Source organism: Myotis daubentonii, chromosome 2, assembly GCF_963259705.1.
Source record: "Myotis daubentonii chromosome 2, mMyoDau2.1, whole genome shotgun sequence".
NCBI lineage: Eukaryota > Metazoa > Chordata > Mammalia > Chiroptera > Vespertilionidae > Myotis > Myotis daubentonii.
The window spans coordinates 96,843,719-96,867,258 of record NC_081841.1 but is presented as its reverse complement, the minus strand read 5'-3'; the positions used below and the strand labels follow the sequence as shown (position 1 = coordinate 96,867,258).

The following is a 23,540-nucleotide window of genomic DNA, read 5'->3' as shown; positions in this document are numbered from 1 at the left end:
CCTACCTATATAGTTTAAGTTTAAAAAACTTGGCTCTCAAAAGAAATTTCAATCGTTGTACTGTTGATATTTGGCTCTGTTGACTAACCAGTTTGCCGACCACTGGCCGGGGGATTTGGTCAGCTATGTGGGAGGCAGAGGGTGGGGGATTCTCGCTAAAACTGGGAGATGCAAGCAGAGGCCTCTCTCTGGAAGAGGGGTCACAGGAGCCGGCTCCGCTCGGTCAAACACCTCCCATCACCCCCGCCACCACCGCTCTCCGCCTCCACGGGCCTGACTACTCCCGCTACCGGGTCTAGCAAGTGGAGTCATAGTTTTTCCTTTTGTGTCTGACATTATCTTATTTTTAAAGGGGGATGGAAACGAAGTGAATCCTATGGGGAGAACGGCCCACAGAACTGAAGACAAGAAAATAAAAGACGTTTTAAATCAGTGAGTCTGTGGGGCCGAGGGGAGGGGCTGGGGGTCGGGCACGGGAAGCGCGCGGCGGAACGCGGCGCCCGGAGCGCGGGGCGGCCGGCAGCCCGGCCCCGTCAGAGGGAGGGCGGGGAGGAGGCGGGGGCGGTGCCGAGCCGTCCGCCGGCGGCCGAGTGCGGGTTCCGTGCCGGGCTGCGCAACTGGGCCGCTAGTGGGGCCCGAACTCGGGGGCCAGAGCGGCAGCGGCGGGCGCGGCGCCAGGACCCGGCAGAGCGGCGCGGCGCGGCGCGCAGGTGAGGAGCGGGGCCGCCCATCCGCCGCAGGCACTCCGGGCGGGCGAGGGCGCCGGGCGCGGGGCGGGGAGGCGCGGGGCGGGGCTGCGCAGGGGGCGGGGCTGCGCAGGGCCCGGCGCGAGCGGAGAGAGCGTCCTCCAGAGGCGGGTGGGGACCTCGGGCCCTGCGCCCGAACGGACTACAGACGGTGCGGCTCGCCCTGCTGCCCGCCGGGGAGCGGCGTCCCGGCTCTGCCCACCAGTAAGACGGGTCTGCACCGCCGTGGGCCCCGGCTCCCCTCCCCGCGCGCCGAGCCCCCGCGGCCCCCCTTCCCGGCGCCCGAGGCCCCGCGGGGACCCGGCCGGGCTGCAGGCCGCGCGCTCACTTCCTCTGCGGGCCCCGCCCGCCCTCACGCGCCCTTCCGCCCGCGGGCGGGGCTCCGGAACCGGCGGCCGAGTCCCCGGACCTTCTGCCGCTCCCGGGCCCCGCGGGCGGGCTCGCCCTGCCTCCTGGCCCCTCCGCGCGGGCCCCGCTTCCCGCTTCCCGCGCACAGGTTCCTGGCCTGGGGCCGGTGTTCCGAGAGGGTGTGCGGGAGGATCCATGCGCTTCCGACATTATAAGCAGCTTTGGAGAGACGGGATGGTGTAGGTTCATTTTCTGAAAGAGGCCGCGTTTCTTACCAGGTTCTCCAAGGTAGTGCTGCTCCTTAGGAATATGTGAGCCACAGATGTGATTCTAAACGTAAAAAGAGCCCAGGCCGGCGACTTGGCTGGTTGGAGCGCCATCCCGGTCAGGGCACAGAACTAGGTTGTGGGTTCGATCCCCTGGCGCGCGCGGGAGGCAACCGGTGGGTCTCTTATCCTCTCTCTCCCTCCCCTGCCCTCCCTTTCCTCTCTCTGAAATTAATAAAAACTTATCCTCGGATGAGGATGAAAAATAAAAGTAAAAAGAAACAGGTGATATTAATTTAGTAATATGTTTTATTTAACTCAGTATAGCTGAAATAGGATCATTTCAGCATGTAATCGCTACATATACAATCGTTCCCTGCTTATCCCTGATTTTGCTTTTTATGGTCTCAGTTATCCTGGGTCAACCACAGTTTGCATATATTAAATGGAAAATTCCGGAAATAACTCACAAATTTTAAGTTGCACCCCATTTTGAGGAGCCTGATGAAAGCTCGCAGGTGTCCCACTCTGTAGTTGCTCCCCCGCCCCTTAGTCACTTAACGGCTGACTAGGTTATCAGGTCACCTGCCAGGTACCACAGTGCTTGAGTTCAGGTAACCTTTATTTTGCCCCAAAGCCATTCACGTTAACTTTTATTACAGTATCTTGTAATTGTTTCATGGTTGTTGTAAATTTCTTACTGTGCCTAATTTACAAATCAAACTTTATCATAGGTATGTATAGAAAAAATATCATGTATATAAGGGTTCAGTACTATCTGTGGTTTTAGGCATCCACCTAGGGTCTTGAAACATATCCCTCATGAATGAGGACTGTAAAATACTTTGAGATATCTTGCATTCTTTTTTCCTATTAAGTATTTAAATTCTATGTATATTTTACCCTTAAGCTACAGCTCAGTTCAGACTAGCCACATTCCAAGTGCTCCAAGCCACATGTAGCTAGTGGCTACCATGTTGGACAGCACAAGCCTGGGGATCCCAGTCCAAACTCCTTGCCATGGTATTGTGTTTTGCATAACCTGGCCCCTCCTTATCTTTCTTTTTTCTGCTACTTGGTCAAGAATAGTTATAACCTCACCACCAGACCACTTCCTTTGTTCAGGCTGTCCTTCTACCTGGAATGCTCTCTCTGGGCCTACTAGGGAAGTAGAGCTTCTACTGAGAGGCTTTTCCTGACTCCAATGGCCCCAAAGGGGTTTATCACACCTTCCTCAGTGTTACTCATGGCTGGATTAGAGCACTTGTCCTATGCTGTTGAATTGTTCTTGAGGCTATCTCCATAGCTACTATACTGTCTTATTCATCTTTGTGGTGATCATGGCGGGCACCTAATAGTTGATCAGTAGATGTTTGCAGACAGAATGAGTAAACTACCCGCCAGTTATACTCATTTTTTAAATTTTTGAATGGATCTGTTACTTTCTTGTTTGGGAAATTTGTGCCTGAATTACCCCCTTGTACATACGTGTACATACACAGAGACATGTGATAAACAACCACAAGGAATGCATTTCAAGATGTGCACTGCCCTGGCCAGTGTGTTTAGTGGTTAAAGCGTCAGCCCACACACCATAGTGTCTTGGGTTTGATTCCTAGTCAAGGGCATGTACTTGGGTTGCAGGTGCATCCCCAGCACCTAGTGTGTGAGGCAACCAATCGATACTTCTGTGTATCTCTGTATCTCTCTCTCTCCCTCTTGCCCTGTCTCCTTTCTTCCCTCCCTTCCACTCTCTCTAAAAAAATCAATGGGAAAAATATCCTCTGGTAAGGATTAACAACAACAACAACAACAACAAAGATGTGCACAGAAAAGTGTCTTCTGCTTTTAATCCCCTCCCCATCTTACAGAAGGGAAAACTGGAGTGCAGAACTGTTAGGATGGCCAGCAAATTTGCATCAGTAGAAATACAAAGGCCCTAGCCAATTTGGCTCTGTGGATAGAGCATCAGCCTGAGGACCGAAGGATCCTGGGTTCGATTCTGGTCAAGGGCACATATCTCGGTTGCAAGCTCATTCCCAGCCCAGGCCCTAGTAAAATCAATGGGAAATTATACTCAGGTGAGGATTTAAAATACACACACACACACACACACACACACACACAAGTGGTAGGATTCTCCTTGAAAGGAGTGGGGGAAGTCTCAGCGGGTTAGATTCTTCAGATAGGAATAACTGGCCCCACTTTGGTCATTTGATAGGAGGGAAGTGAGGAGATGAGGAGGTAACACTGGGCTCCGATAAGGATTTAAGGCAGGTTCAGGTCTGAGAAGCTGAGGATGTCATTACTGGAAAACAAGTTGGAGAGCAGAACAATCGTCTCAGATGACGAAAAGTGCTGGCCTGGGAAGGGTAGGAGAGAACAAGTAGGGTGGAAGGAAGGCCTGGGAAGGAGGGCAGAGGGAGCAAAGGAGTGAGTACACCTGCTTGTTGAAGATGTTGGTGTGATACATCAGGACTAACCACTTAGCAGTGACCCTCTCCATGTGTGGAATGGGAAATAGATATTCAGAGAAGGCAAGCAACTTACACAAGGTCACATAGCACTTCAAGCCCTCCCTGCCACATTCATTCAGCCCCACTCTCACCCCTTGCAACCAGGGGTTCCAACATGGTGCCTAGGAAAACAGGTCTGGGGCACAGTGCCAGGCCTGATTTGTGTCTTCCTCACCATCTTCTACCAAGGGGCTGTGATTAGGCCTATTTATAGGGGCCCATTGCCTTAATATTCTGCCTGGTGCATCTCTTGCCAATCAAATCCGTGCTGTCTGCAGTGTGATTGCTGCTTTAGTGACACCAGGGAGTGTAGTTAATTAAACCCAGTATAAATAGACTCTGCCCTGTCTTACAATTCAAAGGAGTGTTTTTCCTTCCTGTTTCCCACCCCCACATGCCCCTTCTTCTTCCTGGCCCCCCTTAGCGCTAGCCTGGGTGAGCAGAGCCTGGACACCTATACCTAGAACAGTGATGGCGAACCTTTTGAGCTCGGCATGTCAGCATTTTGAAAAACCCTAAGTTAACTCTGGTGCTGTGTCACATATAGAAATTTTTTGATATTTGCAACCATAGTAAAACAAAGACTTATATTTTTGATATTTATTTTATATATTTAAGTGCCATTTAACAAAAAATCAACCAAAAAAATGAGTTCGTGTGTCATAGGTTCGCCATCACTGACCTAGAGTCATGAGCCATTGCCTGTCCTATCTCAGGAACAGACCCTCAGTCCCTCAGAGGCCAGAGTGAGAGGAACCCAGGAGTCCACCTTCTCTGTGGTTTTCCAGACCTGGGTACCATTTGGTAGTTAACTGTGGCAATCCCCCCTCCTCCCACCCAAATCCATCCTCCTGCTTCCAGGCTTTTTTTCACTCTGCCACAAGGGTTTCTTTCTTGTTTTCCAGGCTGAGGGGGTTGGAATGAGATAACGTAAAGTGAGTGTGTCTAGCAGGGTCCCTAGCACCTTATGGGGTCAGTCAGTGTTGCACCTTCTCAGAACCCTTTTCATCAGCCTCTGTTGTCCCTACCAATTTCCCTTCTTCATTCACTCAGTAAGCACAGAAGACCAGCTCCTGTGGGGTTCCTGGCTTCCCACCAAATGCTGTGCCCAACTCCCCGCCTGTACAGGCTGAACTTGTGGGGTGGAGCTGTGCTGTCTTCTCTCTGTACCTTGCCCTGTGGTAGGTGGGGGTGGGTGAGTGTGTGGCGGCCCTGATGCTCTGGTTCCCACCCACAGGCATCATGACTCCCATGAGGACCCAGCACTCGTTGGCAGGGCAGACCTACACAGTGCCCCTCATCCAGCCAGACCTGCGGCGGGAAGAGGCCATCCAGCAGGTAGCAGATGCCCTGCAGTACTTACAGAAGATCTCCGGAGACATCTTTAGCAGGTGGGTGCTGCCACCCATCCTCACCTGATCAGGGGCTTCTCCCTACCCTGTGCAGTCATCCTCAAGGCACCCTCTAGAAGCAGCCCTTCTGGTAATTCTTGGCCCTGGGGGCACCCAGCTGGCTTCCCTGTGCCCAAGGGGCCCAGCTTAGAAGCTTGTTCTCCTAAGTGCTCATAAGAGCTATCTAATGTTCCACTTAGCCCCCTGGGTTCCCTGTGGCCCCACAGGCCCTGGTGGTGACACTGCTCTCCTAACTCATCCTCTTCCTCCCACTGGGGGCCCTATTCCTTCACTTATTCCTACAGTTAGCAAATACATATTCAATACTTCTTGTGTGCAAGGCACTGCTACTCTCCTTAGTCACAGTGGTGAATAAGGCAGCGTCCCTGGCCAACTAGAGGATATGCTCTGGCAGGAAAGATAGACCGTAATTAATCAATTATGTGTTAGTTTTTAAATTACAATTGTAATAAGACCTATTTTTATTTTTTTACTAGAGGCCCGGTGCATGAAATTTGTGCACGGGGCGGGGGTGTTCCTCAGCCTGGCCTGTGCCCTCTCGCAATCCGGGACCCCTCGGGTAGGGTCCCTAGGCCTGGCCAGAGGTCAGGGCCTATTGGGGCTTTCCTTCCCCTGGTTGCTGGCAGCTGGCCCCACGCCGCACCCCTGCCGCTGCCACTGCTTGCCATCTGTGCAGCGCTGCCCCACCCCCACCCTGTCCCCCTGCCACCAGTTGCCTCCCTCTGTGGGTGACAGGTGTGGGGTGCAATCGCTTGGCTGGCCTAGGCTTCCCTCTGCAGGGTGATTGCTGGCTGGCTCCGCACACCCACCACAGCATTGCTGGCTGGTGGCCTGGGCCTCCCTCTGTGAGGCAATCGATCCCGGGGCCCCTAGATTGATCACCCCACAGAGGGAGGCCCCACCCATTCCCCGCAGCACCGCCAGCCAGGTGGCCTGGGCCTCCCTGTACAGCGTGATTGATCGTGGAACCCCCCCCATCGATCACCCCACAGAGGGTGGCCTGGGCCTCTCTCTGCAGGGCAATTGTGGGGCAATGGCGGTGCCCCCCACCAATCGCATTGCACTACCATGGCGCCAGTGTGTGTCATAGCGTGGTCGTCTGGACGGTTATTCTACTGTTTGGTTGTTTGCATATTGCTTTTATTATTATAGACTAGGGGCCTGGTGCACGAAATTCGTGCACTGGGTGTGTGTCGGGGGGGAGTGTCCCTCAGCCCAGCCTGCCCCCTCTCATATACTGGGAGCCCTCAGGCGTTGACCCCCATCACCCTCCGATCGCCTGATCGGCCCCTTGCCCAGGCCTGACGCCTCCGCCAGAGGTGTCAGGCTTGGACAGGGGACCCCCATCTCCCCCTGATCACTGGCTCTGGCCCCCGCCCAGGCCTGATGCCTCGGCCAGAGGAGTTGACCCTCATCACCCTCTGATCACCAATCACCGGATCGGCCCCTTGACCAGGCCTGAGGCCTCCGGCAGAGGTGTCAGGCCTGGGCAGGGACCCCCAGCTCCCCGCGGTTGCAGGCTCCGCCCCTGCCCCTGCAGGAAGCCTCTGGCCTAGGCGTCCTGCTCGGGCAGCGGGGACCCGCAGCTGCAGCGGCCCCGCGATCGTGGGCTTCGCTTTAGGCCCAGGCAAGGGACCCCTAGCTCCTGGGACTGCCAGCTTCGACCGTGCCCAGCTCCCATCGCTGGCTCCACCCCTACTTCCTGCTATCACTGGCCAGGGCGGCAAAGGCACCTGATTCTCTGATCATGGCTGGGGGGCAGGGCAAAGGCGGCCCCAGGGCCGCCTTTGCCCTGCCCCCCAGCTCTTAGCTCCCCCCTGGGTTTCCGATCACTGTCAGTGGCAGGGGGCTTCCTGCTTTCCCTTTCGCCTCCCTGCATTGTGCCTACATATGCAAATTAACCGCCATCTTGTTGGCAGTTAACTGCCAATCTTAATTGGCAGTTAACTGCCAATCATAGTTGGCAGTTAATTTGCATATAGCCCTGATTAACCAATGAAAAGGGTATCGTCGTACGCCAATTACCATTTTTCTCTTTTATTAGATAGGATAACTAGAGGCCCAGTGCACAAAAATTTGTGCACTCGGAGGGGGGTCCCTCAGCCCGGCCTGTGCCCTCTTGCAGTCTGGAACCCCTCGGGAGATAACGACCTGCTGGCTTAGGCCTGCTCCCGGATGGCAGAGGGCAGGCCTAATCCCTAGGTGTAGCCCCTGGTCGGGCTCAGAGCAGGGCCGATTGGGGAATTGGGGTGCCGCCCCCTGTCATGCACAGAGCAGGGCGGATTGGGAGGTTGTGATGCCACCCTCAGTCACGCTCGGTAGGGCCGATTGGGGGGTTGGGGCACCGCCCCCTATCACACTCAAGGCAGGGTCGATGGGGAGGTTGCGGCGCCACCCCCTGTCATGCACAGAGCAGGGCCAATCAGGGGGTTGGGGAGCTCCCCCCTGTCACGCACAGAGCAGGGCTGATCAGGGGTGGGGCGCCGCCCTCTATCACCACAGAGCAGGGCCGAACAGGGGGTTGGGGCGCCGCCACTGTCACACTCAGGGCAGGGCCGATGGGGAGGTTATGGCTCTACCCCATCACACACAGAGCAGGGACTGTGTGTGGGGGGGGGTTGGGGCGCCACCCTCTATCACCCACAGAGCAGGGCCGATCAGGGGGTTGGGGCGCCTTCCCCTGTCAGGAACAGAGCAGGGCCGATAGGGAGGTTGTGGCCCTGCCCCCTGTCACACACAGAGCCGCAGGGCGATCAGGGGGTTTGGGCGCTGCCCCCTGTCACGCTGATCCCGGTGCTGGGAGGCATATTACCCTTTTACTATATAGAATAGAGGCCTGGTGCATGGGTGGGGGCTGGCTGGTTTTCCCTGAAAGGTGTCCTGGATCAGGGTGGGGGTCCCCACTGGGGTTCCTGGCCAGCCTGGATGAGGGGATGATGGCTGTTTGCAGCTGGTCACACACCCTTCAGGGTGGGGGTCCCCACTGGGGTGCCTGGCCAGTCTGGGTGAGGGGCTGAGGGCTGTTTTCAGGCTGGGACTGAAGCTCCCAACTGCTCCTTTTTTTCTTTTTTTTAAATTCTGGGCCAGCTTTAGCCTGGCTCCAGCTCTGAGGCCTCTGCTGCTGAAAGCAGGTATCTGGTTTGTTTAGGTTCTATAATCGAAACAATGTATAACTCCAGCTCTGTGATCCCAGCTCGCTGAAAGCTGGTTTCTGGGGTTTTGTTTAGCTTCTATATTTGTTGCAATGTTCCAAACTGTAGGCTCAGAGGCCCGCAAGGCAGGCAGGGAACGTTGCAGTCCTCCGTCACTGAAGCAAGGAAGCCTCATGTTCAGTTTAAGCTGCCTGGCTGCCGGCCGCCATCTTGGCTGGCAGTTAATTTGCATATCGCCCTGGTTAGCCAATGGGAAGGGTAGCGGTCGTACGCCAATTACCATGTTTCTCTTTTATTAGATAGGATTCTTTATTGTTGAAAGTATTAAATATATCCCTTTCCCACCCCATTGATCCCCTCCAGCCCACACCCCCCTCCACCCCAGGCCTTCAGCACCTTATTGTCTGTATCCATGAATTATGCATATATGCATATAAGGTCTTTGGTTGATTACCTCTCCCCCCTCCTATCCCCCAACTTCCCTCCGAAATTCCACATTCTGTTCCATGTTTCCATGTCTCTGGATCCACTCCGTTCATCAGTTTATTTTATTAATTAGATTCCACATATGAGTGAGATCATGTGATATTTGTCTTTCTCTGACTGACTTATTTCACTTAGTATGGTACTCTCCAGGTCCCTCCATGCTGTCTCAATGAGTAGAGATTCTTCTTTTTTACTGCTGCATAGTATTCCATGATATAAATGTACCATAGCTTTTTTTATCCACTCATCTACTGATGGGCACTTGGACTATTTCCAAGTATTAGCCATTTTAAATTGTGCATGGTATGAACATAGGAGTGCATACATTCTTTCTGATTGGTGTTTCCGGTTTCTTAGGCTATATTCCTAGAAGTGGAATCACTGGGTCAAATGGCAGTTCCATATTTAATTATTTGAGGAAACTCCATACTGTTTTCCATAATGGTTGCACCAGTCTGCATTCCCACCAGCAGTGTACTAGGGTTCCCTTTTCTCCACATCCTAGTCAGCACTTGTCATTTGTTGATTTGTTGATGGTAGCCATTCTGACAGGTGTGAGGTGATAGATACCTCATTGTCATTTTAATTTGCATCTCTCTGATGATCAGTGACTGAGCATTTTTTCATATGTCTCTTGGTCATCTCTTTGTCCACTTTGGAGAGGTGTCTATTTAGGTCATTTGCCCATTTTTTAATTGGATTGTCTGTCTTCCTTCTGTTAAGTTATAGGAGTTCCTCATATATTTTGTATATTAACCTTTTATCAGATGTATCATTGCCAAATATGTTCTCGCATACAGTGGGCTCTGTTTTCGTTTTGTTGATGGTTTCTTTTGCTGTGCAAAAGCTTTTTATTTTGATGTAGTCCTATTTGCTTATTTTTTCCTTACTTTCCTTTGCCTTAGGAGATGTAGCTGTAAACATATTGCTACTAGAGATGTCTGAGATTATGCTGCCTATGGTTTCTTCTAAGATTTTTATGGTTTCACATCTTACATTTAAGTCTTTTACCCATTTTGAGTTTATTCTTTTGTATGATGTTAAGTTGGTGGTCTAGTTTCTTTCTTTCTTTCTTTTTTTTTTTTTTTGGCATGTATTTGTCCAATTTTCCCAACATCATTTATTGAAAGAGACTCTCTTGACTCCACTGCATGCTCTTGCCTCCTTTGTCAGATATTAATTGAACATAATGGCTTGGGTCAATTTCTGCGTTCTCTGTTGTTTCATTGACCTACGTGCCTGTTCTTGTGCTAGTACCAGGCTGTTTTGATTACAGTGGCTTTGTAGTATAACTTGAAATCTGTTATTGTGATTCCTCCACCTTTGTTTTTCTTTCTCAAAATTGCTGCAGCTATTCGGGGTCTTTTTTGATGCCATATAAATTTTTGGAGAGTTTGTTCTAGCTCTGTGAAATATGCCGTTGGTATTTTAATAGGGATTGCATTGAATCTGTAGATTGCCTTTGGTACTATGGACATTTTAATGATGTGGATTCTACCAACCCATGAACATGGTATATGCTTCCACTTGTTTATATCTTCCTCTATCTTTTATTTTCAACGTCCTGTAGTTTTCTGAGTACAGGTCTTTTGCCTCCTTGGTTAGGTTTATTCCTAAGTATCTTAATTTTTTTGTTGCAGTGGTAAGTGGGATTATTTGCTTAGTTTCTCTTTCTGAGCATTCATTACTGGTGTATAAAAAAGCCATTGATTTTGTAACCTGCTACATTGCCAAATTCATTTATTAAATCTAGTAGTTTTTGGTAGAGTCTTTAGGGTTTTCTATATACAATATCATGTCATCTGTGAATAATGAGAGTTTCACTTCCTTATTTCCAATTTGGATGCTTCTTATTTCTTCTTCTTGTCTGATCACTGTGGCTAGGACTTCTAGTACTATGTTTGAATATGAGTGGTGAAAGCGAACATCCCTGTCTTGTTCCTGTTCTTAGGGGAAATGCTTTTAGTTTTTGCCCATTAAGTATACTGTTGTCTGTAGGTTTGTCATATATGGCCTTTAGCATGTTGAGATATGCTCCCTCTATTCCCACTCTGCGGAAAGTTTTTATCAAAAATGGGTGTTGAATTTTGTCGAATGCAATAAGATCTATTTTTAACTAATTTTGTAATATTTATATAGCATTAATCATGTACCATCATTGATCCAAAGTGCATTAATTCATTTAGCCCTCACAACCACTTTATGAGGAGCTACTGTTGTTACCTCCATTTTATAGATGAGGAAACCGAGGCACAGAAGACTAAGAGACTTGCCCAAGTGGCAGAGCCAGGGGTCACACCCAGGTATTGTGGCTCCAGACACTGGAGTTCTTACTGTCTTTCTGTGTTGGGAAGGAGGTTCCTGTGAGAGTTATTAACGGGAGGCCTGACTTGGCTTGGGGGAATGAGAGGAGGCATATGAAGGGAAGAAGATGCATGGTAAAATCTGAAGGGTGAGTGGGAGTTATTGTGAATGGGTAGGTTGGGGAGAAGAATGTTTCAGAAAGAAAGAAGTACATGAGCTAAAGCCCTGAGGTAGGAAGGACTTGAATGGAAGCCAGTGTGGCTGGAGCAAGGGGGTTGGGGGTCGCCTCATGAAGCTGGTGGAGAGGCAGAGCCTTAGAGGTGTTTGGCGATTTTGAGTTAGTGAGTGGCAGCTTTTTGTTTATTCCAGTGCTAATCTAGGACAATCCTTACGCTATTACGATTTTTCACTCAATGTTTATTTAACATGAGTCATTGGTGTTTGCTATTTCCTTGCAAAGGTCCCAGGTTTTGTCCTGTCTTTCTCTGGCCATAAGCAACCTGAGATGGGCTTAGTTAGATCTTCCTGGGTGCCCACATTATGCCTCACATAGGAACCCTTTATTGCACCCAGTGTAAAGTATTTGACTGCCTGACTCAGGTTGATCTCATTGGTCCAAGTCATCCCTCACCCTGCTTGCACTCCAGTCCAGGAATCCCCTTCTGCATCACCAGGTGACCTCTTCCTCCTCCATCAGTTGTGAGTCCACCTCTTCCTAAAGTCCTCCCCAGTGGGAACAGAGAATGGAGTCATTGTCTTCAGTTGGATTTGGTATAAACACCAGATCCACTGGACTCTTCTGCATGCTGCCTTCCCACCGGTGTGCCCGCCTGCCCGAGCCTGTCCAGAATATAACTGTAACCAGGGACGATGCCCCAGTGGTTCGGGAGGTGGACTCTGGAGCAGGCTGCCTGGGCTCCAGTTGGCTTCCCCATTTGCTTGCTCTGTAACTTTGGGAGAGTTAACTTCCCTAAGCCTCGGTGTTCTCATCTATAATGTGATGATAATAATGGTATCTTACAAATCGGATTATTGTAAAGATTAAGTTAATTAAAACTTGCAAAGAAATTACAGGGCTTGGAATATAGTAAGTATGCAATCAGTGCTCACTCTTAATATCATCTCTGCTCATTTGCCGCCTGTGGTGGTCCTCTATTAAGCTGCTATCAATAGTTATAGAAAGTGTTTGGTGCCCCTTTTGTGCTTATTTTTGTGTTAAATATTTTCAAGGAACACATAAGCAAGAGGACACAGGCCTTTAAGAGCTGACAGTCGGAGATTATGGCTGCCCCATGCCCAGTGATTGAATATTTGTGTTCCTCACTGGAATTGTGACAGCATGCTTGCCTTTCTCTAAGGAGGGCATTGGATTTTTAGCATACGTTAATTTCCCTTCCTGGTATTTGGCTCTTGTAGACAATTTAGTGGGATGATCTCCAGGGCAGGGCTGATGAGTTGGTTGAGAGTGGGTATGGGCCCTCTAAGTATCTGAAGGGGAGGGGAGAATGTCTCTGAGGAGCCCTCAAAACCAGGTTTCAGGTCACCCCATTGCTGGATCTTGAGGGATATCAAAGATGTGTATGTCATGGTTCCTGTCTTCAAGGATCTTGTATTTTGGAATAGGAGAGCAATAGGTCTTGGTTGTTTCTTAATTACATAGCATAAACTGTGGGCCTCCCGGGATCTAGAGAAGAGAGAAATAAATAAGAATCGATGGCATATTTATCAATTAGAACTTCCTAAAGTAGTTTAGGTAAAAAGTAACCCATCAGTAGAGCAGGTTTTGGAGCCGAAGGGTGTGATGCTGTTATCAGGACTTGGAATTGCTTTCACTCCATCCCCGCTCTCTGCCTCTGGGCTGGCCCTATTCTCAGACAGGCCTTGCTCTTGTAGTGGCAAGGTCACCCCAGTAGGGTCAGAGCACCCAGGTTCTAGTTCCAGTCCAGCATTTCCTCAGAAGTCCCACTCGCCCATTGGCACAGCTTGGTTCTCTTGTCTATGCCAGAGCCGAATGCTGGGGGGAGAGGGGGTGACACACCAACTGGCTCCGACCTGTCACATGTATTACCATTATCCTAAGCCCTGGGTTTAGCCCCCCTGAAGTCCATGGACTGAGTCTGTGGGAGTGAAGGGTTCTGTCACGAAAACAGAGGCTGTTACTTGAACAAGAAAAAGTAGATGGTAGCGAGGAGAATCACATGCCTACTACATGTGGTCAGGAAAGGCCTCCCGAAGGAAAGGGGCATGAACTAGGCCACAGGAAAGACAGGGTGTGCTTGGGCAGGACTGGGAATGTGATCCTGCAGGCCATCTGGTAGGGTCTGGAAATGTGTGCCAAAGGCTGAGAGGCCAGAAGGTGGTGTGTCCTGGCTCCCAGAGTACAGACATTGCTGCCTGTCTCATACAGTCAGAACAGAACAGGGTGTGAACTCAACTTGCCATGCGTCTATGGGTCCCACTTCCCCCTCTGATCTCGTGCCCTTGAGAGTTTGCTTCCGGCTTCTTTTCTGCAGTGTGGGCGTGCTCCATGCAGTGGAGTGGGAGGGAAGAGGTTGTGTGAGTGAAAAGTTGAGATAAGTGAGTCAGGGCGCACGGGGGCTTCTCTGAACAAGGCAGGACTTTGAGCTTGATCCAGGAGTTTTAGGGAGCCTGGATAGGTGCTTGAGCAGAGAAGTGATGGGACAGAAGAGTTTTGGGAAGGTTCGTCAAGCAGTGGTCACAGAGTGGACAAGAAGAGGTGAGAGTGGATTCTGGGACTGTTGTGTGGTCAGGGCATGGAAAGGATAAGGCTGCAGTCCAGGGGAGCTGCCAACAGGGAGGGATGGATAAGAGACATTTCAAAGGGAACAATGATGACAAAATGGGAATGAGGATGAGGGAAAGGGAGGAGTCTGGGATGACTGGGACAGGGGTGGGGAGTGCCTAGACCTAACCTCTCTCTTCTGCCCTACCCCTTCCTGTAGCCATCAACAGGCAAGGGGGCTTTTCATTTCTAATGGGCTTTTATGGTGGGATGTGACCCCAGCTTAGAAATTTCCCCCCTTAAACATGCTCCTCCTGCTTGTAAACCTTGCAGAAAAGAGACACTTTCTATCTCTCCTCCCCACTCAGGCCCAGGCCTGGCCCCTTGGCCCAGTGGAACCTGGGTGCAGTTCTGCAGGTAGGTGAGCTCATGGCAAATTAGCATTCCGAGCTGGTGTTCTTTCTCCTGCTTTGCCGCAGTGGGAGCTGTGCAGAGACTGGAGAGAATGACAAGTACCTTACAGGCTCTCCTGGAGCCTCTCCTTCCAGCCCAGTCCCTGGCTTCTCTGCCCTTTTCACCTGGGAGAAGCCAGGCCAAAAATATCTGTCCAGAGATGTCACCTTCTTCACAAGATTTAGGTGACGAGGCAGAGGGTGCTGCAGTGGCATGGGGAAGAGGAGCTGGGCAGATTCTGCATGTGGAAGTTGGGGTGCTATCACTTGCCATTCCTGTCAGCCAAGCTGCAGCCCCTTCCTCCTGGGCAAGGATCCATTTTCTCTGCAAAGCCTTTTCCTTTTCTGTCTTTCTACTTCTTAACACCCCCCCCCCCCCCCCCCAGTTTCTCTCTACTGATTGGCACCTGGTGACTCTCCAGGTTAGAAAGCACTCAATCAGCTGCCTGCATAATTAGTAGATCATTCTTAATTATCCCTGTAAATTATCCCTGTGAGCAGAGAAGATAAAGGTGAAGGCAAGAGCCCAGTTCAGGGTCTGCTGCGCCTGGGGACAGGGCAGGCAGGGAGGAGAGGTGGCAATTATGGAGGAGTGGGTGCCTCCTTCCCCTCAGCAGCCTGCCTCTGCGGACTGGCATGTGATCTGATTGTGAAGAGCTGATCTGATTGTGAGTAGCCAGGGCAGCACTGCAGGGGCCAGGGGCCTGCCTGGCTTCATAAACAGGGGGATGGAGAGTCAGTGTTGGAAGAGTCCGCACAGGGAGCCCAAGCACTGCCCTGGCCAACCTGTCCCCCTCCCTCTGTCACACTAGGAGCAGGGTGGTCCCTAGGTGCCTCCTTGATGCCTCCCACCCCAGCCCGGGGAGTGACTTACTGTTGCTCTGCCCTCTGCTCTCCATGGTGGTCTCTTGCAAAGTATTTATTTCCTGGCTGGGACTTACTTCTCTGTCTGCCCATCACTGCCTCTTCTGGCTTCCCCTGAGTGTCTGGAGTCTCTCATCCCTCTCTGCATCTTAGTAAGAGCAAATGTTAACCAAGTACTTAGGATATGTCAGCTAATACAGGAACACTGGACTTACATTTGTTCATTTTAACTTTTACGATAATTCCATAATATAGAAGCTACTACTCCTACTTTTCAGCCGAAGAAACTGAAGCATAGGCCTATTAAGTGACTTGCCCAAGGTCACTCTGCTACTAAGTAGATGTTAACCCATGTCTATGGGACATTGTACAAGCCTTCAGTGATAAGCTTGGAAACTGACCTACTTTGAAGTTTGCCACCAAGCCAGGGGCTGTAGATCAGGAATGGCAAACAATTGCCCTTTTGCCACCATCCCCCACCCTTACGGTGGCCATTGCATAAATAAGTGGAACAACAAATCAATATTTCTCTTCTCTAAAAAAAAATTAAAAAGGGAGAAGATAGACCAGGAGCTATGTATCCTCACCCGAAGATACTTTTTCCATTGATTTTTAGAGAGTAGAAGTGAGGGAGGGGAGAGAGAGAAACATCGATGTGAGAGACACACATCGATTGGTTGCCTCTCATATGTGCCACAACCAGGGCCAGGGATTGACTCTGCATCTCAGGTATGTGCCCTTGACTGGGAATTGAACCCACACCCTTCAGTGGGCAGGCTGATGCTCTAACCACTGAGAAACACCAGCCAGGGCTGTATTTCCTTTTTAAGCTGCTTAACATTCTTTTAACTCATTCTGAGTTTATGGTTAACCAAAACCTTAGGCCTTTCTTCATCTGAGCTACTGTTCAGCCTCCATCTTCTGTATGTGCGCTTGACTTTAACCTGAATGCTGGGCTTCCTGTTCACACCTTGTCAGTTTCATCTTGTTTCTTGCATTGCATCCTTCTGGATTGAAATGATTATTTGAGCCTAGGTTCCACCATGCAGACCATTTTTGACCCTCCCCGTTTGACATCCCCCGTTTGATATCCCCAGTGTTGACTGAGCTGGACTGGGCCCTGCCAGATACCTTGGTGCAGCCGAAATCAGCCCATTCTCTGCAGTGCCCTTCAGAGACTGTTGTTCATCTGGCCTTGTTTTCTCAAGTGTTTTCTCCCCCAACCCCCATAGCTCCATCTTGTCTTCAGGATTTTGTGAGAAGCCATCGAAATCCTTGCTGACTCAAGATGCACTGTGTTTAAGGTTTTCCCCTGATACACGAGTCTAATAACCCTGTCTAAGTAAGAAATGCTGTGAATTTAGAACAGTGCTGGCCCCCGGACCTGCCTCTTCCTTTTCTAAGTGCTTACAGACACTCTATTTAATAATCCATTCTGGATATTTGCCAGGGTTTGTTGTTAAGCTTGATGTTTACAATTTTAAGGAATTGGCCCTTCTCTCCTTAATGGAAGAAGCAGAACAGAGTAGCCTATCTCCGGTTTCATGTCCCTCGCTCTCCACACTGACTCCAAGAGGAGTGGTTACATAACCACTAAGGTGCTTCAGCACCCAGGGCCAGAGTGACAGAGGTAGGAACTGGACGAAGCAGCTTGATCAAGTATGCCTTCCCAGTGAATGAAGACCTTTCTCCCTGCGGAAAAGAGGGAGCCCATGCTGGAAAGATGGGTGGTTTTACGTTCTCTCGTTGGAAGGCAACTGCCCGTCTATCTGCATTGCTGCCCCACTCAGACTAGTCTGTCAAGGAAAACTAAGCTGCTTTGGTGCCTGCTTGTATCCCAGCCTCCACCCCACTCCACCTCTGGCACTTGAGGAGCCAGGCATAATCAGGGAGACTTCATCAGGACAGAGACCCTTGGGTTGTGAAATTGTCTGATGGAGAGGTGGGTTCTTTGGAGGGACAAGACCCTTTTAGAGTGGGTGGGGATGCTTTACAAAGGCTGGGCCAGTCTTGACTGCTCCTTTCAACTTTTAGAGAAATCTCAGAGTCCCTTAACCTTGCAGCCCCCCACTGCAGAGGCAGTGAGGCCACTCTGCCACCCACCATATCCTCCCCACTTTTCCCCAGATACTCAACTTGCAACTGTCTCATTTCTCCTGCCTCACTTGTGTGCTCACTCCTGCCAGGTGAATGCAGAGATGTGGCCGCTCTGAATGTGGAACGTGGTGATCATGGCAGGAACTGGTGTTCTGGGAGGTGGGGGAGCCTATGGAGGAAGGATAGACTGGCACACGAGAGCCAGGGTTAACGCTGCAGCAAGAAGACCCTTGCTGTTGCTGAGTAACGTGGGGACAGCGAAAGTGGGGCTCCTGTGCACTTACATTTAGGGCACATGGGTGTTAGTCATCAGGAACCACGGAGGGGCCTGAGAGGTCCAGCACTGCCCTGGGCACTGGGAATACCCAGGAACAAAGCAAAGTCCTCAGTCCTTCGGAGCACATGTAGGCAAGGGACACAGTGTCAAGTGCACTGTGTGAAAGAATGGGTGGGAGTTGGGAAGTGACATTGCCTTTTCAGATTCTGTGGTCAGGAAGGCTTCGTGAGGGGGCGCAGCGAAGTGAAGGAGCCAGTGTGTGGATATTGGGGGACAGCATTCCATTTGATGCAAACGCCGCGCAACAGGAGTTTGGCGTGTTCGGGGAATACCCGGGCAGCGGGTGTTGCTGCACCCAACTGACGGGTAGGAAGGAAGGGGAGGAAGCCCGTGAGCAGCCAGACCATAGCCTTGAGAACCTTGGTCAGGACTGGGGATGCACTCACAAGAGACGAACAGGTCGAGGACTTGAATTTAGGTCCAGCCTTGTCACTCAGTCTTGCTGAACTCTGGTTTCCTTGTCTGTAAATAGGTGACTGTGTCCATGTCACTCATGAAGATTCTGCCTCTGCTTGCCCCAGCCTGAGGCTGCACACTCTGGGAGGCAGGAACAATGTCCCTTCAGGTGACATGTGTAGGCACCAGGGTAATTGCCCAGCCCTACCCAGAGCTCCAAGAAACATAATGCAGCACATTCTAGACCAGCCGTGGGCAAACTACGGCCTGCAGGCCGGATCCGGCCCGTTTGAAATGAATAAAACTATTGAAATAAAAGACCCCGTACCCTTTTATGTAATGATGTTTACTTTGAATTTATATTAGTTCACACAAACACTCCATCCATGCTTTTGTTCCGGCCCTCCGGTCCAGTTTAAGAACCCATTGTGGCCCTCGAGTCAAAAATTTTCCCTACCCCTGTTCTAGACCCTTCAGTTTGGATGATCTTTGGGAGGTCACCTGAGAGTTCTAAGATTGACCCTGATAAGCAGATAACATTTTTTTTTTAAGACCCTTTGCTTAAGTCCCTGGGTTTTTGCAGGTTTGTTGTTAGAAGCAGGAGGTATGCAGGAGTCTGCAGGGGTTTGAGGAGCAGCCCCTGGACCTGTCATTTTTTTCCATGACAGGATCTCCCAGCGAGTAGAGCTGAGCCGGAGCCAGCTGCAGGCCATTGGGGAGAGGGTCTCCTTGGCCCAGGCCAAGATTGAGAAGATCAAAGGCAGCAAGAAGGCCATCAAGGTAGCCCATATGTCCCTGTGGCTGATGGCCCATCACAGATATCCCATTCTCTACCATATCCCTGTGCCTCTGAGGTTGCCCACATCCCTACCGTTACTGTCCAGCCACAACTCAAGCTTTCCTTCTCCTCAGAATCCCATCCCAAACCTAGGCTCTCTGGAAGTTTTCGGGGCCCCTGAAAAAGTGATGTCAGACTCTCCATGTCCACAGGTGTTCTCCAGTGCCAAGTACCCCGCTCCAGAGCACCTGCAGGAGTACAGCTCCATCTTTACGGGTGCCCAGGATTTTGGCCTGCAGAGACGCCCCCGCCACCGGATCCAGAGCAAGCACCGCCCCCTGGACGAGCGGGCCCTGCAGGTCTGATGGGCACACCTAGCTCACACACTTGCGGGGCGTGACCAGTGGCAAGTGGCAGTACTGGATGTGGGGGAGGAACTAAGGGCCCACCACAGGATTCGTCCCCCAAGAGGATTCTGACGGGATGGGGTGGAGGTCACTGGTCTGGCCCTGTAACCACCATCCCCCTGTCACATTTCTGCCCCACCCCCAGGAGAAGCTGAAATACTTCCCTGTGTGTGTGAACACCAAGTTGGAACCTGAGGATGAGGCTGAGGAGGGGCTCGGGGGTCTTCCCAGCAACATCAACTCCGTCAGCTCCTTGCTGCTCTTCAACACCACTGAGAACCTGTATGGCCAGAAGGGGGGCTACAGAGGGGTGGTGGGAGTCCTGGCTGGCTTAGTGGGGGGGCCCCAGGGACATCAGACTCAGATGCAGCAAAAGTCTGCAGCCTGCAAGGCCAGGACCAGTTTGCTTTGCCTTGTAAGGCCTGGGAATCCACCGTACAAACTAACTGTGGCCCCTGATGAAGTAGGAAAGGTAGGTCAGGGCCATGGGCCTAGAACAGATGATAGATCGCCTGACCTCCACCTCACCTCTCCAGGTACAAAAAGTATGTCTTCCTGGACCCCCTGGCTGGTGCTGTAACAAAGACCCATGTGATGCTGGGGGCAGAGACAGAGGAGAAGCTATTCGATGCCCCTCTGTCCATCAGCAAGAGAGAGCAGCTGGAGCAACAGGTAGAGATCACTGTGCTTGGGTGGGGGGTATAGGTGGTTGAGGATGTAGGGCCCTGCTAGGGTTTTCTAGGCAAGGGGTCTATGGAGCCCCTTATCCCACCTGAGCCCCACTGACTGTCCCAAGGTCAAACTGCAGGGCCCATGACCCCTGCAGCACCCCAACTCACGTACCCCCACCTAATTCTGCAGGTTCCAGAGAACTACTTCTATGTACCTGACCTGGGCCAAGTACCTGAGATCGACGTGCCGTCCTACCTGCCCGACCTGCCAGGCATCGCTGATGACCTCATGTACAGCGCTGATTTGGGCCCTGGCATTGCCCCCTCTGCCCCTGGCACCATTCCAGAGCTGCCCGCCTTCCACACAGAGGTGGCTGGGCCTTTCAAGCCAGGTGAGTGAGAACCACGAATGGGAATTGGGCCTCTTTCTTCCCCAGCCACCTCACCTTTTTTACTTGTTTCAGACCTAGAAGATGGGGTCCTAACAGCACCTCCGCCACCACCACCCCCACCCCCACCTCCCCCAGCTCCAGCGGTGCTGGCCAGCGCTCCCCCGCCCCCACCCCCACCGCAGACTGTGCCCACTCCAGGTCAAGGTGCCAAGGATGACAGCAGCGTGTCTCCTTCAGGTAGGAGCAGCAGCGGGCATGTGTCACATTTAGATCCTCAGCACATGAGGAATTCCCAGGGTCCACCTCTGCAGGGTGGCACCTAAGCTGGGTGGGGATTGGAGAGGGACCGGTGCCTGGACCCAGGACTTCCTGAGCTCAGGCTTCACCGAAGTCCCGGCTTCACCAGCTGGGTTCCTCTTCAGGAACAGCCCCTCCTCACAGCCAGCTGCTGAGGGCTTCTAGAATTGTGGGCTGGGCAGGGCTGTCCCACAGCCTAGCCCTGCCTGAGCAGCCTTCCTTCCCCACCCCCAGCTCCAGTCCAGGGGGCTCCCAAGGAAGTAGTGGACCCCTCCAGTGGCCGGGCCACCCTGCTGGAGTCTATCCGCCAGGCTGGGGGCATTGGCAAGGCCAAGCTCCGCAGTGTCAAGGAGCGCAAGCTGGAAAAGAAGAAACAGAAGGAGCAGGAGCAAGGTGAGGGGACCCTACACCCCTCCAGTAGGGCTCTAAGAAAAGGGCCGCCTCTTTAACCACCACCAGACTCCAATAGGGTGCTCCTTGCCACCCAAATGTCAAAACTCCTGCCCTCTATTCCCCAGGGTGTTTGCTGTAAACCCTGGGTGGCCACCCTAACATCCTTGCCTCTGGGGGAGGGTTCTTGCTGGGGTTTGGAGCCTGCTTTCCTCTCTAAGCTGGTAGGGGCCAAACAAGAGAAAATCTATCCTGCCAGCTGTCTGAGGAAACGGTCAGAACCCGAGATACTTGAGAGACAGAGGACCTGGACCGATGGCTCAGTCCTGCTTTTCCAAGCCCCTTGGGGCCACAGATTACTTCTGTGATGCTTGCTTGCATCAATATAACACCTGGCATAGAGCAACCGTGTCCTGGATGTCAACAGTCCTGAGCTTGAGTCCTCGCTTTGCTTCTGAGCTTTGCACTGTGACCCAGGCAAACTGCCTAACGTCTCTGAGCTGGTTTCCTCATCCATACTGTGGGCTGCTAATTCATGCCCTGTTTCACAGGGTGGCTGTGACAGTGTTACTCAAATGTTACCCATTTTCTCATCAGTGCCCTGGTACTGGATCCAAGAGCTGGTGGTAACATGATGGCTGTGGGGGGCTGGGGTGTGTCAGTCGTGAAGAAAAAGAGGACAAATATGACTAAACCCTGAGGTTGTCACCCAGGAACAGGTTTCACACTGGTCCCTTCCTCCTCCGTCACCCATGGTTTTCCTGTTGCAGTGAGAGCCACGGGCCAAGGCGGCGACCTGATGTCGGATCTCTTTAACAAGCTGGTCATGAGGCGCAAAGGTAGGACAGAGCACTGCTGCTTCCCAAGGCCAGGGATTGGGGTGTGTCATACACACTCTGCCTTTTTCTTCCTGTTTCTAAGACTAGGGGCCGGGTGAACTGGTTCCCCAAACAACCCCCTCACCCTCCACCTTTTCCCTCCCAGGCATCTCTGGGAAAGGACCTGGGGCCGAGGCCAGCGAGGGGCCAGGAGGAGCCTTCGCCCGAATGTCAGACTCCATCCCGCCTCTGCCTCCCCCGCAGCAGCCACCTGGAGAGGAGGACGAGGAGGACTGGGAATCCTAGGGGCTCAGCAGCTCCTTCTTCTCACCAAACCCAGGCTGAGGCTCTTGCCCTCACATGGAAACAGCTGGGATGGGCTCCTTGGCCTGCAGATCTCTCAGCCCCCGCTGCCCTTGGAGGGATGGGGGTCACAGAGGACTACCCAGGTCTGTGCCTGGACCATCTTCAAGGAGCAGGGAGGCTGGCTTCTGAGGGTGTTGGGAGGAGGCCTTCACTTTCTGCTTGTGCTCCACCCACCTCCTTCACTAGCATGCTCCTCTATTCCCTGAGACTGAGGTACAGCAGTACATGAATCAATAAAGAAATATAACTGAGCATCAACCAACAGTGCACTTTTAATTAAGGAACTACAGCTGTGCAGAAATGCAAACATCTCCAAGCCAGGGCCTGTCCTGCTCCCCCTGGTCTCAGGCAATCGAGCAAGGTGCTGAGTGGACCAAGCCCCCTTTCTCTGGGGCCAGGGAAGAGAGGTGTAGTCAACAGGGCAGCTGTTGCAGATGGAGGGAGGGATATTTTCACACAGAAAAAGTGTCTCAGTGACAGACAGTGTATCTAAAAATAGTCCTGCTGAGAGCCTAATGGCCCTTGGTGTAATTGCTGATGCCAGGGGAAGAGGTATCTTGGAGTTTGCTCAAGTGGCTGAGAGGGAGAGAGGCCCCACCGACTGGAGGGACCTGGAACCAGCCCGGGAGGTAGCATGCTGTGGAGGGCTGTGGGACAGGTTAGGGGCCAGCAGGCGGGGAGCACTGCACACGGCTCTGCTCCCACTTCCAAATGACTTCAGTGCCTGACCTGTCAGAGATGGTGCTTAATCCCCAGGTGGCAGTGGGTCAAAGTAACCAGAAGCTGGAGGGCAGAAGAGCCCAGGACACCAAGGGCTGGAAATGGGGAATATTCTCAATTTGGAGGGAAAAGTAAAGGTCTAGAACACGAATTTTAGCGAAAAGGGGAGAGAAAAGGGAGAGGCAGGAGAGGCCTGCTCCATCTTGCCTCTGAGAAAGTGGGTGCTGAGAAACAAGCGCCGGCAGACGCTGAAGTGGAAGGTGCAGCTTCCACAGTTGCCCATGAAAGCTGGCCGATGGGCGGGGGAGGGGGGCTCAACTGGGTGTGGTGAACAGGAAGAAAGACCCAATTTCAGGGAGGGGAACTGCCCTGGGACAGGCTCAAGGATGGCCAGGAGCCACTGCTTGTTCAGGATCGACCTAATTTTCGCCTACTGGCTTCTGCACCTGTTCCTGGATCCTGCAACCAGGGATTCCACAAGGGCTGGTCTGCATTCCAGACGAGTGCAGCCATCCCTCAGGAAAGGCCAGACTTCTTGTGATGAAACTGGGGAGACAGGGAAAGACAGTGAGACACTAGGTG

General features: G+C 51.9%; 2 protein-coding genes across 7 annotated transcripts in view; one reads left to right on the top strand and one right to left on the bottom strand.

Annotated features, from left to right (window-relative positions):
* The first annotated feature begins 303 nt into the window (after positions 1-303).
* On the top strand, positions 304-22,496 carry WASHC1 (WASH complex subunit 1). 6 transcript variants are annotated; one of them, XM_059683897.1, is made up of 11 exons: positions 304-432; positions 5,114-5,267; positions 18,788-18,899; positions 19,110-19,256; positions 19,450-19,586; positions 19,841-19,976; positions 20,166-20,367; positions 20,440-20,604; positions 20,899-21,057; positions 21,825-21,893; positions 22,039-22,496. In XM_059683897.1, exons 2-11 carry the CDS (start codon positions 5,119-5,121, stop codon positions 22,176-22,178), a joined length of 1,416 nt encoding a protein of 471 aa, XP_059539880.1. In that variant the 5' UTR covers positions 304-432; positions 5,114-5,118; the 3' UTR covers positions 22,179-22,496. The 6 variants fall into 6 exon arrangements, with proteins under 6 accessions (XP_059539880.1, XP_059539877.1, XP_059539878.1 ...); XM_059683894.1 differs by lacking the exon at positions 304-432 and adding an exon at positions 551-710; XM_059683895.1 differs by lacking the exon at positions 304-432 and adding an exon at positions 811-950.
* Positions 22,493-23,540, bottom strand: part of DDX11 (DEAD/H-box helicase 11) — a 276,819-nt gene continuing 275,771 nt past the window's right edge. The window contains 1 exon segment of the mRNA XM_059683893.1: positions 22,493-23,540. Within this exon segment, the coding sequence (XP_059539876.1) occupies positions 23,475-23,540 (66 nt within the window). The 3' untranslated portion in view covers positions 22,493-23,474.